This window comes from Pecten maximus, chromosome 17, assembly GCF_902652985.1.
Source record: "Pecten maximus chromosome 17, xPecMax1.1, whole genome shotgun sequence".
Lineage (NCBI taxonomy): Eukaryota > Metazoa > Mollusca > Bivalvia > Pectinida > Pectinidae > Pecten > Pecten maximus.
The window spans coordinates 19,579,726-19,593,343 of record NC_047031.1 but is presented as its reverse complement, the minus strand read 5'-3'; the positions used below and the strand labels follow the sequence as shown (position 1 = coordinate 19,593,343).

Sequence of the window (13,618 nt, the reverse complement as noted above, 5' to 3'; positions counted from 1 at the left end):
TACACTAGGGGAGGGCATTTAGTTACACCAGGGGAGGGCGTTTAGTTACACCAGGGGAGGGCGTTTAGTTACACTAGGGGAGGGCATTTAGTTATTTAGTTACACTAGGGGAGGACACTAGGGGAGGGTGTTTAGTTACACTAGGGGAGGGCATTTAGTTACACTAGGAGAGCATGTTTAGTTGAGGATAAATACAGTCCCCTTTAAACTAGGAGAGGGGGCTTATTTGAGGACAAATACAATACCAGTTGTCATTTGTGTTAGCAAATAAATTAATTCATGCCAAACAATTGGACAATAATCAAGTTTATTTCTGTGAATTTGTTAGTCTCCAGTGCAAAATTTAGATATCAAACTGTAGATTGTTTTAAAATGAAATTAACTATTTTTATACATGTATAACAATTTTAAGGTACATATAAGTACATAATGTATATACAATCATTTACTTTTTTAACATGTTTTATCTTTAAAAAATGAGTTGATTACAGATTTAGTAATACAAATTTTAAACAAGAATTTGAAAATGAAATTAACTATTTTTATATAACAAGGTACATATAAGTACATAATGTATATACAATCATTTTCTTTTTTAACATGTTTTATCTTTAAAAAATGAGTTGATTACAGATTTAGTAATAAAAATTTTTAACAAGAATTTTTTTTCAGCAATAAAACCCCCACGTTTTTAAAGGCTTTCCAAATTGGAGAGCTAGAGTTTTGATCATGATTTGTGAAGTTAACATAATGATCCATATTACCTTATTATATCAAAACCTTATTTGGAGAAAACTCTTTAATATATATTTTACATAAAGGTTGTCATTAATGTGTGAATCCTTTGAAGATAATGTCAAAATTAAGTTGTCTCAAATGATCCCAGTTTTTGGGATGACATTACAGTTTTCTAAATCGTCCAATCAGCAATAATTACGCTCTGAAAACCTCAATAGTATTTTTCTAAATCGTCCAATCAGCATTAATTACGCTCTGAAAACCTCCATAGTATTTTTCTAAATTGTCCAATTAGCATTTACTAAACTCTGAAAACCTCAACAGTGTTAACATGTTGTATAAAGTGAAAATAACATTTTTTAAGCATTTTTTTTTTATCATTTTATGCCTATTTTGCTATACTTTATATCAATTTTAATGTGCCAAAATCAGACAGAAGGGGTAATTCTAGATCTTTAAAGTTACAAGAGAATTTCAGAATTTTAAAGAAAGAAGATGAGATTAAATTACATACGTACATTCTGAGAATTGCAATGAGATTTTCATAAAATAAAAAAAAATATCTGGGAAAAAATTTCTAAATCTTACCCCAGTGTGATATCCCTGACAGACGTAGGGAATGGAATTAAAACCATGCAGGAGTGATTTATTCACAGATAGTTTATTTGAAATTTTAACACAAATAATTAAATTCATAGAAAATTCTATGATTCTTCAGTAATGATACTATATATTCATCACATAACCATGTCATACGGCTATGTCATAAATATCATGAGTCAGATGTTGTAACATGTTGATGAGGCCTTGTAACATCAAAGTTATAACATCACTATAAATTTATGCTATACAACTATTTGCAGAGAAAATTGTACTGTCCCAGTCTAAATTTGTCTGTCTGTTTTTTAATCAAAATTGATTTTTTTTACTCATATTGAAGGAATCTTACACATGTGATAAGGACTAAAGGCATGGGGAATATCAGATTATTGAACCAGTTAAATAAATTCTGTACCACATAGTCACAAGAGTAAGATTCTCTATACATACTGTAACAATCCTGGGATATAACTTCTGACTCAGTGTCGGGGGTGGAAGGCTTATTACCAGACTGAGTGTCTGGGGTGGAAGGCTTATTACCAGACTCAGTGTCTGGGGTGGAAGGCTTATTACCAGACTCAGTGTCAGGGGTGGAAGGCTTATTACCAGACTGAGTGTCTGGGGTGGAAGGCTTATTACCAGACTGAGTGTCAGGGGTGGAAGGCTTATTACTAGACTCAGTGTCAGGGGTGGAAGGCTTATTACCAGACTCAGTGTCTGGGGTGGAAGGCTTATTACCAGACTCAGTGTCAGGGGTGGAAGGCTTATTACTGGACTGAGTGTCTGGGGTGGAAGGCTTATTACTGGACTGAGTGTCAGGGGTGGAAGGCTTATTACCAGACTGAGTGTCTGGGGTGGAAGGTTTATTACCAGACTCAGTGTCAGGGGTGGAAGGCTTATTACTGGACTGAGTGTCAGGGGTGGAAGGCTTATTACCAGACTCAGTGTCAGGGGTGGAAGGCTTATTACTAGACTCTGTGTCAGGGGTGGAAGGCTTATTACCAGACTCAGTGTCAGGGGTGGAAGGCTTATTACCAGACTCAGTGTCTGGGGTGGAAGGCTTATTACCAGACTCAGTGTCAGGGGTGGAAGGCTTATTACCAGCCTGAGTGTCTGGGGTGGAAGGCTTATTACCAGACTGAGTGTCTGGGGTGGAAGGCTTATTACCAGACTCAGTGTCTGGGGTGGAAGGCTTATTACCAGACTGAGTGTCTGGGGTGGAAGGCTTATTACCAGACTGAGTGTCTGGGGTGGAAGGCTTAGTACAAGACTCAGTGTCAGGGGTGGAAGGCTTATTACCAGACTGAGTGTCTGGGGTGGAAGGCTTATTACCAGACTGAGTGTCTGGGGTGGAAGGCTTATTACCAGACTGAGTGTCTGGGGTGGAAGGCTTATTACCAGACTCAGTGTCAGGGGTGGAAGGCTTATTACCAGACTGAGTGTCTGGGGTGGAAGGCTTATTACCAGACTTAGTGTCTGGGGTGGAAGGCTTATTACCAGACTGAGTGTCTGGGGTGGAAGGCTTATTACCAGACTCAGTGTCTGGGGTGGAAGGCTTATTACCAGACTCAGTGTCAGGGGTGGAAGGCTTATTACCAGACTGAGTGTCTGGGGTGGAAGGCTTATTACCAGACTTAGTGTCTGGGGTGGAAGGCTTATTACCAGACTCAGTGTCAGGGGTGGAAGGCTTATTACTGGACTCAGTGTCAGGGGTGGAAGGCTTATTACTAGACTGATTGTCAGGGATGGAGGCTTATTACCAGACTGAGTGTCTGGGGTGGAAGGCTTATTACCAGACTCAGTGTCTGGGGTGGAAGGCTTATTACCAGACTCAGTGTCTGGGGTGGAAGGCTTATTACTAGACTCAGTGTCAGGGGTGGAAGGCTTATTACTGGACTGAGTGTCAAGGGTGGAAGGCTTATTACCGGACACAGTGTCAGGGGTGGAAGGCTTATTACCAGACTGAGTGTCAGGGGTGGAAGGCTTATTACCAGACCGAGTGTCAGGGGTGGAAGGCTTATTACCAGACTGAGTGTCTGGGGTGGAAGGCTTATTACCAGACCGAGTGTCAGGGGTGGAAGGCTTATTACCAGACTGAGTGTCTGGGGTGGAAGGCTTATTACCAGACTGAGTGTCTGGGGTGGAAGGCTTATTACCAGACTCAGTGTCAGGGGTGGAAGGCTTATTACCAGACTCAGTGTCTGGGGTGGAAGGCTTATTACCAGACCGAGTGTCAGGGGTGGAAGGCTTATTACCAGACTGAGTGTCTGGGGTGGAAGGCTTATTACCAGACTGAGTGTCAGGGGTGGAAGGCTTATTAACAGACTCAGTGTCAGGGGTGGAAGGCTTATTACCAGACTCAGTGTCAGGGGTGGAAGGCTTATTACCAGACTCAGTGTCTGGGGTGGAAGGCTTATTACCAGACTCAGTGTCAGGGGTGGAAGGCTTATTACCAGACTCAGTGTCAGGGGTGGAAGGCTTATTACTAGACTGAGTGTCAGGGGTGGAAGGCTTATTACCAGACTCAGTGTCAGGGGTGGAAGGCTTATTACCAGACTGAGTGTCAGGGGTGGAAGGTTTATTACCAGACTGAGTGTCTGGGGTGGAAGGCTTAGTACAAGACTCAGTGTCTGGGGTGGAAGGCTTATTACCAGACTCAGTGTCAGGGGTGGAAGGCTTATTACCAGACTCAGTGTCAGGGGTGGAAGGCTTATTACCAGACCGAGTGTCAGGGGTGGAAGGCTTATAACCAGACTGAGTGTCAGGGGTGGAAGGTTTATTACCAGACTGAGTGTCTGGGGTGGAAGGCTTAGTACAAGACTCAGTGTCTGGGGTGGAAGGCTTATTACCAGACTCAGTGTCATGGGTGGAAGGCTTATTACCAGACTCAGTGTCAGGGGTGGAAGGCTTATTACCAGATCGAGTGTCAGGGGTGGAAGGCTTATTACCAGACTCAGTGTCTGGGGTGGAAGGCTTATTACCAGACTCAGTGTCAGGGGTGGAAGGCTTATTACCGGACAATGAAGTCACATTTGTTGATAAGTTATCTTATTTCTAGACTTTTAGTGTGACCTTCTTCCTGGATGAATCCAGCATTGGAGCTGGTTCAAAAAGACTTCAAAACGGAAACAAGAAATAGAAATAAACTGGTTTTCCCACAACACTGTGGTTTTCATATAAAGCTCTCCATGTGTTTTCGTGGTCCAGTGATTCAGGACGTAGGGATATGAAAGGTGGCAATTTTGTGTCCCAGCACGGGCACTGTGTTGTATCTTAGGACACTTTACTGTGTTGTGTCCCAGTCCACTCTGCTGTAAATGAGTATGTGATGTGGCAGTGCTAGGAATGTTGTGTCTAAGCTGTTTTAGTGGCAAAATGGCAGCTCGGGCTGTATGATCCTGAGATGAGAAAGACAATGGTTGCCGAAGACCCAATGACCATGGACAATATATATAAATAAACCCCTATATGATATGGCTGTATTATTGTGATATAGAGGTTTAAAAGAACTCTAAATTATTATTATTATAATTTTGTAATTATTTTGAGTTTAATGTCCCTAGGACATTTATCATATCAAATATGTTAATCTTGTTAACATTGTCACATTTTATTGAAGAAATTTAAGCTTTGCATGGCATACAAATGTATTCATCATGATTCTGATGAAATATTGGTAGATTTTATTTGTTTTAGAATTTACATTGCTGTTAATTTTGTTTTGAATCGTAAAATATTGATTGCTCAAGATAATGAAATTTATATGAAATCCATTGTGGTGCAAATTAAAAGCTAAGAATTGACTTTGACATATATCACAGACCTGGCACATTATACCAGGCCATCTTTTAAATACTGACAGCAACAACATCATCAACAACAACAACAATAACAACAACATACATGTACTATTGTCATCTAGGTAAAAAGTTCTACTATAAACGTGGAAATTTACACTAATTATACAGAGTCTTTTGGGCTGCAAAAAATGTCCCCGCACATATTATTTTGATATCAATTTGCCTAATCCGGAACAGCAAATGGGTGGATAGATTGAAAAAATTATCCCAATTCAAATAGTGTACATATGGAAATCGGGAAAATAACCATCTTTACAGTATTTCTATCAAGACATTTTTAATCTTTTTTTTAAAATTTTTGTCTTGCACAACAGCATATCAGAGTGTATCGTCATACAAAATTACATATTTATCCAAGAAAAAAGTGTCCTTATAGAGAAAAAGATTAATGTTTGGGGCCCCCCCTGAACCACTGATCTATTTTGGTATTGATGATTCTGCAAAAATAAAGGGGCTTGCGCTTTTTCTTTTCGCAGAATCTGATAAGTATAGTATTTGAATAATGTTGGTGAAATTTGGTACAGTAGATAATTTATCTGGCCTCGTAGATGTTGAGCCTGATCAATGGAGTGAATTATTGGGATTTGATCCTGATTAGGGGTGCACCATTTTCCTGTCGTCAGGTGGAAACAGTGTTATCAGTGAGAAAAATTAACATACAGCACTCTTCAATATTGACATTAAGAATACTTTTGTGTTTTCCCGTTTGTGGACAGGGGCCTTGACTGCTAGAAAGCTCTGTGGACAAGGTACATGCAGTCCAACTTGTTATCTCAGAATTACGCCAACACGATAAGGTACTATTGAACAAAGATTAGGCCTACACTTGTATGAGTCAGTCCGGCCTTTGATAACATGTCTATTTATAGTAGCTGTACATTAGCACTGTAATAGTTATATAGACCCTCGCTATCACTATTGACATCAATCGATGGATACTGTAAATATTAAAGGAATGAAAGCCAGACTCAGTCTAAATGTCTTAATTCTACATTAAGTTATGTGCAGTGAATTTGTTTTTGCCATCCTCTTGACAAAACAATGGTTGTATGATTAAATAATATGAAATGTAACTTATTTGTTTGTTGTTGTATAAATATGCATCAAACCTACCATGAAGAAATTAAAATATTTGTGAATCTATGCCTTAAATTATCCTGTAATGAAGGAAATATGAATATGTATGAACCAGAAGTAGCACCAATGGAAATATGAATATGCATTAACACAGAAAGAAAAAAATTGAAATGCATCCCCAAATCTGCCACCATCATAAGAACTATGGATATGCATTGAAAATCTGCCATCAAGGAAATTTTAATGTACATGTACCTAGCAAAAATGAAATTTGAATATGCATTGAATCCTGCCATCAGGGACATAGGAATATGCATTCAGCCTACTTCTGAGAAAGATGAAAAATTAAATAATGCTGACTCCCAGAAAATATGGATATCATTAACTTGGCATGACTGTAGTATGCTCCTGCCTAATTTAGAAACCACTGAGCCATAGCAGAGACATTCTTCTTATCAAGTGACTACTGTACTGAAATCAGAGACATTAATGCAAATGTTGAAAGCACGGATCAAAATAAATTTTTCATAAATCATCAAGCATATAGAAAGAGAAGAAAAGAAAGAAGAATGGAAAGAAAATAAAAGAAAAGGACGGCTGGACAGACAGACCAGCACAGACAGAAAAAAAAGAAAAAGATAATCGACAGACACACCGAAAAAAAAAGTGATATCAGTTGAAAACAATCATCTTATAGAATTTTTCCCAAGAGCACAGTCACACCAGCCACCTGTGTGGATCACAGATACTCTACCATATTGTCAATACTGACCCATTAAAACCTGACCAGAAGGGGGCATAACTCTGGTCACAGTAAACCTGAAAAGGGCTTACCAAAACTATTATGATAATAAGGATTAACCTTACCATATATTTTATGTTATTGAAATATAACAGATACCTGGTAATCAGAGTGTGCTCTAAAGTAAACAGCTGAGTATACTCCATTTTTTGTGTGTTATAGGTGCAGAACATGAAAAATATATTCAAGGTAATCCTTATAATTTGATTAACTGTACCAGATATGTATGTACCATGTCCCTGTGAAATCTACTTTTACTGAAGAGCTCATTTCTCTTAGAAATCATTACGCTGCGTTATCAGCCAAATTAAATGGCCACATCATTCTTTACATTATGGGTTTTAAAATTTTCAAGTCAATTGAAATGCTTAAGGAAGATTGAATTATATAACCTTAATGGAGACATCTGAAATAAACAGTTTACATAAATTAACACCTGATCCGGGGACATAACTCTGATCAAAGTACCCCTGACAAACTGTACAAATATGATGAAATAATACCTGATCAGGGGACATAACTCTGATCAAAGTACCCCTGAGAAACTGTACAAATATGATGAAATAACACCTGATCAGGGGGACATAACTCTGATCATAGTATTCCTATGAAGGGCCTATTTAAAACATTTACCTAAATGAAAACACCTGAAATAAACAATTTATATCAATAATCAAAAACATTCCCATGTACATCACATAAGTTCTTGTCTCAGCATACCTCAATAAGGTTTCTGGTAAAGACAGATCATCATTTCTTGGTTCTACTACAAAAAAGAACCCAATCTAGCTGTTTCAGAGGATATTAATAGACTTACAGAGTAAGGGCCAGCCGGTGCCTGTCCGGTTTTCTCCCAAGTCAGGTAGGGTAGGTTTGGAATCGTCCCTGGTTGTTTCCTCTCTCTTTTACGTACTCTTGTCTCCTGGTAATTCTTACCTACAACCAAACAAGTTTTTAGAAATTATGATTCCTATTTTAATGGCTGTCTTTTACACTAATTTCCACCTTCTAAATTCAAGGTTTTTGTCCTTGATATACCAGTTCATATTTCTTTATCTGTGGAATAAGTCACACATAATGAAATACCTACAGATATACATAAGTATGACCTAGAAAGAACTATAAAATCTTTGATTATCCCTTCCTCTGCTGATTTTTTGCAGAGTGGTCTCCCTTAAATACTATTTTACAAGACTGGTCTCATCTCATTATAATTTAACCAGAGTCCCTAATCATACATTACCAGATTTGTCTCCTCTGAATACTATTTTACAAGAATGGTCTCCGCAGGATAATATTTTACAAAAATTATCTGCCCTGATCAAAATTAAACCAGATTCATAGATTGTGAATAAACCAGAGTGGTCTCCCCTGATAATAAGTAGTGTGGCACCCTAGATTTGTTTCCAAGAGTAACCTTTCTGAGTCCAGATAATGAAATGTCCTCTCATATAGATATTCATTTTACCAGAGGGGCTTCCTCTGATATTTAGTAAACAGTATGCCATCCAGTAATTTTCTACCAAAGTTGTCTCCCCTGATAGCAATGTTACAGTAATGCCGACTGATATACATGTTACCCTACCTAAACAGGTATTGTCCCAGGTGTTGAACCTGTGTGTGTCCGGCTCTGTGATAGCGCGTTCATCAGGCTCCCACACACTCTCCACCTCAATTTCCAAATCTTCCTCCTCTTGTTCCTCAGGCTCCTCATCCTAACAAAGGGAGAAAACTCTTTCTCAGTATGTGGTATACATCTCTGATAATTGGATGTCTCACTGATGGTTCAGAACATTTTAAGGTGTCAATTTATTGAATTTATAGAAAAAATACCTAAAACTGTAATCTTAAAGCCTTGCAAAATATCTTAATTATTTTCTTGTCACAAATACTGTAAATATTTTGGTCTAGTTGTATTTAGCAAATTCTGAAATAATAACATCATTGCATTGGAGAAATAGCCTTATTCATCCTGCTATAATACCACTAATATATTACTACTCTTCAGAGAAACTACCAGCAAATGTCACAGTCCTGCAATTAGCTGTTACCTCTGACTTTAAGACAAAGGTCATGTCTCTGCCCTCTGGACTTACACATAATACATTACAGAAAAAAAAATGTTCATACTGGATGATAAAGGTATTTATATACAAATTTTAAATCTGGATAAATTTTTGTTCATTTAAAACAAATCTATTACGGATAGTTTCTGATATGTTACAAGTATGACAGAGTTATCTCCCTTACACTGTTGCCTTCCTCGTCTTCTAGTTCCTCCGCTGGATCATACGTCTCTATCTTCCAATGTTCTTCCTGATACAAAGAAAACAAAATGTAAATACAGTAAATTAAGATCTACCAGTACATATAAATAATATGGCTGTTCTCTCATTATTGCTGTTGACAAATTAACCGACCACATCATATCAAAAGAAATATTACATGTAGCTTGAAATATTATAAGTCTCAAAACGAAATATATCTAAATGAATATTAGATATATGGTCCATTTTTCCTCAATTCTCATTGACTAAACATGGTCACATAGAGGTCAAGATATTGAGATACATCATATGTATTAACCAGGGCCCATATTCATAAAAAATCTTAAGTTAATACTTAAGTTTGACTTAAGTTATACTTAACTATAAATATTTTACTTAGTTAAATAAAACTTAAGTTAGAACTTAAGTACCATTCATAAACGACTTAAGTATTTACTTAGTGCATACTTAGCTAAGTATAAACATTTAAGTATTTCATGTAGTTGCTATGTTGTTGTTAAGTAGCTGCGTGATGTTTTTCGTAAAACGCGAAATTTGGCACCGGCGTTCCTGGCATTCCAAGACGATCAGAATCCGGAAATGGCAACAGCAAAAAAGACGAGATGACCAAACTGGACAAAGGACGAATGTCTGGCGATGGTGAGACTAGTACATGTTTACAAGTGAAAGAAAACATGTCATACGTGGACGATTTAAGGACGGAATGTCGGCATCTGCAAATAGGCAAGCGTGGGTTCAGGTTGCCGGCAGATTGAACAGTTCAAATGCATTAATCAGGAGAGAGCCGGAAGAATGCACAAAAATTAGACTAACCTCGTTGTTCAGGCCAAAAATGCACATAGCGTGTCCATCGTAGAGTCAAGGAGAACAAGTACGTTTTAGTTAATTTCCACTAAACCAAACATCAGTTGAAATGTACATATCAAACCCCTAGTTACATTGTACGATCTGTAAAATCCCGCTCCCCAAACATGCTAGAACTGTCACAATGTCAATCAACTGTTATTTAAAACTTTCGTTTCCTTATCAAAGCAGGGGAGTACTAAATACATGACAGGGCCGGAATGCACATGAACGGGTTTTAAGTTAAAGTACAAGTAACCTCAATGTTTTTTAATACACAGGTAAGAACTCTATAGATATACATTTTTTTTAATTAATGAATAAAAGATACAATAAAACTTTGAGGCAGTATTTCTGGTTTGTCAAAGTCAGCAAGAGAAACAAAAATGAAGTTTTATCTAAATAAAATTTGATTGGTTTGTGGGTACGTTCATTATAAACTACAATTGCTCCGTGTCGTTGTAGTATTGACTTCGTAATGGGCCTTAATGACAATGAGATTGACTCCTCCATCTTCGATTCAAACCTTTACATCTTGTTTTAAATGATTGAATACAACAAAATCTGAAGTTAATGATTTTTTTCTTAAAAACAAGTTGATTTCTGTTGATTTCGTGAAGTCATCTTTCACCTGTGTTGTTAAGTATTTACTTAAGTATTTTTAAAGGAAGTTAAACATCCTCATGACGTTACTTAACTTTAAGTAAAAACTTAAGTAATACTTAAGCTTAAGTAGTTTTATGAATACAACTTAAGATAAAACCTTGAATTAAGTAAATACTTAAGTTTATTTTAGTACTTAAGTACAAATGTCCTACTTAAGTATTTACTTAAGTGAAATACTTAACTTAAGTTTTTTTATGAATATGGGCCCTGATGTTTCTATTTTTATAAACACAGAGCCAATATTAATTGTGTTGATGGCAACATAATCACTGTGACGTAACAATATTCCAATGTAAATTTCCTATTATCAAGGTATATTTAAACTCTATATGACTTAATTATTTTCAGTTTTTAAGCAACATCCTTTAGTAACATTCTTATTTTCATTACTAAGCTTGATCAGAGAATATTTTAAAAACGAATATAACTACAGCTACAGAATGGTTGTGACCTTGACCTACCTGTCCAAAGATACCAAATGGTTGTGACCTTGACCTACCTGTCCAAAGATACCAATCTTGTTGCCACGGACGTCATGAACAGCGACGCTGCAGTCGGAGGACGCTGTGATGATAAGACTTCGTTCGTTCCTCTCACACAGGTCAATGGAGTTTATCATGTCGTTGTGGGCTTGGAACTGACACTTCATTGCTAAAATATCGAAAGAAATGTCAATGAAGGTTTAGAAGTGTTTGAGCAAATTTTAATGAAAAATATTTTACTTCATCAATTTCCTAAAGGGAACTAAATATAAGGACTAGATTTGTGTGTGACTTAAAAACTTTTGTGTGACTTACGAGGACTAGATTTGTGTATGACTTATGAGGACTAGATTTGTGTGTGACTTACAAGGACTAGATTTGTGTGTGACTTACGAGGACTAGATTTGTGTATGACTTATGAGGACTAGATTTGTGTATGACTTACCAGGACTAGATTTGTGTGTGACTTACAAGGACTAGATTTGTGTGTGACTTACAAGGACTAGATTTGTGTGTGACTTACAAGGACTAGATTTGTGTGTGACTTACGAGGACTAGATTTGTGTGTGACTTATGAGGACTAGATTTGTGTGTGACTTAGGAGGACTAGATTTGTGTATGACTTATGAGGACTAGATTTGTGTATAACTTTGGAGGACTAGATTTGTGTATGACTTACATGGACTAGATTTGTGTGTGACTTATGAGGACTAGATTTGTGTGTAACTTATGAGGACTAGATTTGTGTGTGACTTACAAGGACTAGATTTGTGTGTGACTTAGGAGGACTAGATTTGTGTGTGACTTACGAGGACTAGATTTGTGTATGACTTACAAGGACTAGATTTGTGTGTGACTTAGGAGGACTAGATTTGTGTGTGACTTATGAGGACTAGATTTGTGTGTGACTTACAAGGACTAGATTTGTGTATGACTTATGAGGACTAGATTTGTGTGTGACTTACGAGGACTAGATTTATGTGTGACTTACAAGGACTAGATTTGTGGATGACTTACAAGGACTAGATTTGTGTATAACTTTGGAGGACTAGATTTGTGTGTGATTTACCAGGACTAGATTTGTGTGTGACTTATGAGGACTAGATTTGTGTGTGACTTATGAGGACTAGATTTGTGTATGACTTATGAGGACTAGATTTGTGTATGACTTACGAGGCCTAGATTTGTGTATGACTTACGAGGACTAGATTTGTGTGTGACTTATGAGGAATAGATTTGTGTATGACTTATGAGGACTAGATTTGTGTGTGACTTATGAGGACTAGATTTATGCGTGATTTACGAGGACTAGATTTGTGTGTGACTTACCAGGACTAGATTTGTGTGTGACTTATGAGGACTAGATTTGTGTATGACTTAGGAGGACTAGATTTGTGTATGACTTAGGAGGACTAGATTTGTGTATGACTTAGGAGGACTAGATTTGTGTGTGACTTACGAGGAGTAGATTTGTGTATGACTTACGAGGACTAGATTTGTGTATGACTTACGAGGGCTAGATTTGTGTGTGACTTACGAGGACTAGATTTGTGTATGACTTACGAGGGCTAGATTTGTGTATGACTTACGAGGACTAGATTTGTGTATGACTTACGAGGACTAGATTTATGTATGACTTACGAGGACTAGATTTGTGTATGACTTACAAGGACTAGATTTGTGTGTGACTTACGAGGGCTAGATTTGTGTATGACTTACGAGGACTAGATTTGTGTATGACTTACGAGGGCTAGATTTGTGTATAACTTTGGAGGACTAGATTTGTGTGTGATTTACCAGGACTAGATTTGTGTGTGACTTATGAGGACTAGATTTGTGTATGACTTATGAGGACTAGATTTGTGTATGACTTACGAGGCCTAGATTTGTGTATGACTTACGAGGACTAGATTTGTGTGTGACTTATGAGGAATAGATTTGTGTATGACTTATGAGGACTAGATTTGTGTGTGACTTATGAGGACTAGATTTATGCGTGATTTACGAGGACTAGATTTGTGTGTGACTTACCAGGACTAGATTTGTGTGTGACTTATGAGGACTAGATTTGTGTATGACTTAGGAGGACTAGATTTGTGTATGACTTATGAAGACTAGATTTGTGTATGACTTAGGAGGACTAGATTTGTGTGTGACTTACGAGGAGTAGATTTGTGTATGACTTACGAGGACTAGATTTGTGTATGACTTACGAGGGCTAGATTTGTGTGTGACTTACGAGGACTAGATTTGTGTATGACT

At 37.3% G+C, this 13,618-nt stretch overlaps 1 protein-coding gene across 1 annotated transcript in view; it reads right to left on the bottom strand.

Moving 5' to 3' along the window:
* The window catches only part of LOC117315885 (WD repeat-containing protein 49-like), a gene marked incomplete at its 5' end in the record, with an annotated part of 74,785 nt that overhangs the window by 25,643 nt on the left and 35,524 nt on the right, over positions 1-13,618 (bottom strand). The window contains 4 exon segments of the mRNA XM_033870296.1: positions 7,895-8,013; positions 8,663-8,792; positions 9,328-9,393; positions 11,374-11,525. Coding sequence (XP_033726187.1) covers positions 7,895-8,013; positions 8,663-8,792; positions 9,328-9,393; positions 11,374-11,525 — 467 coding nt within the window.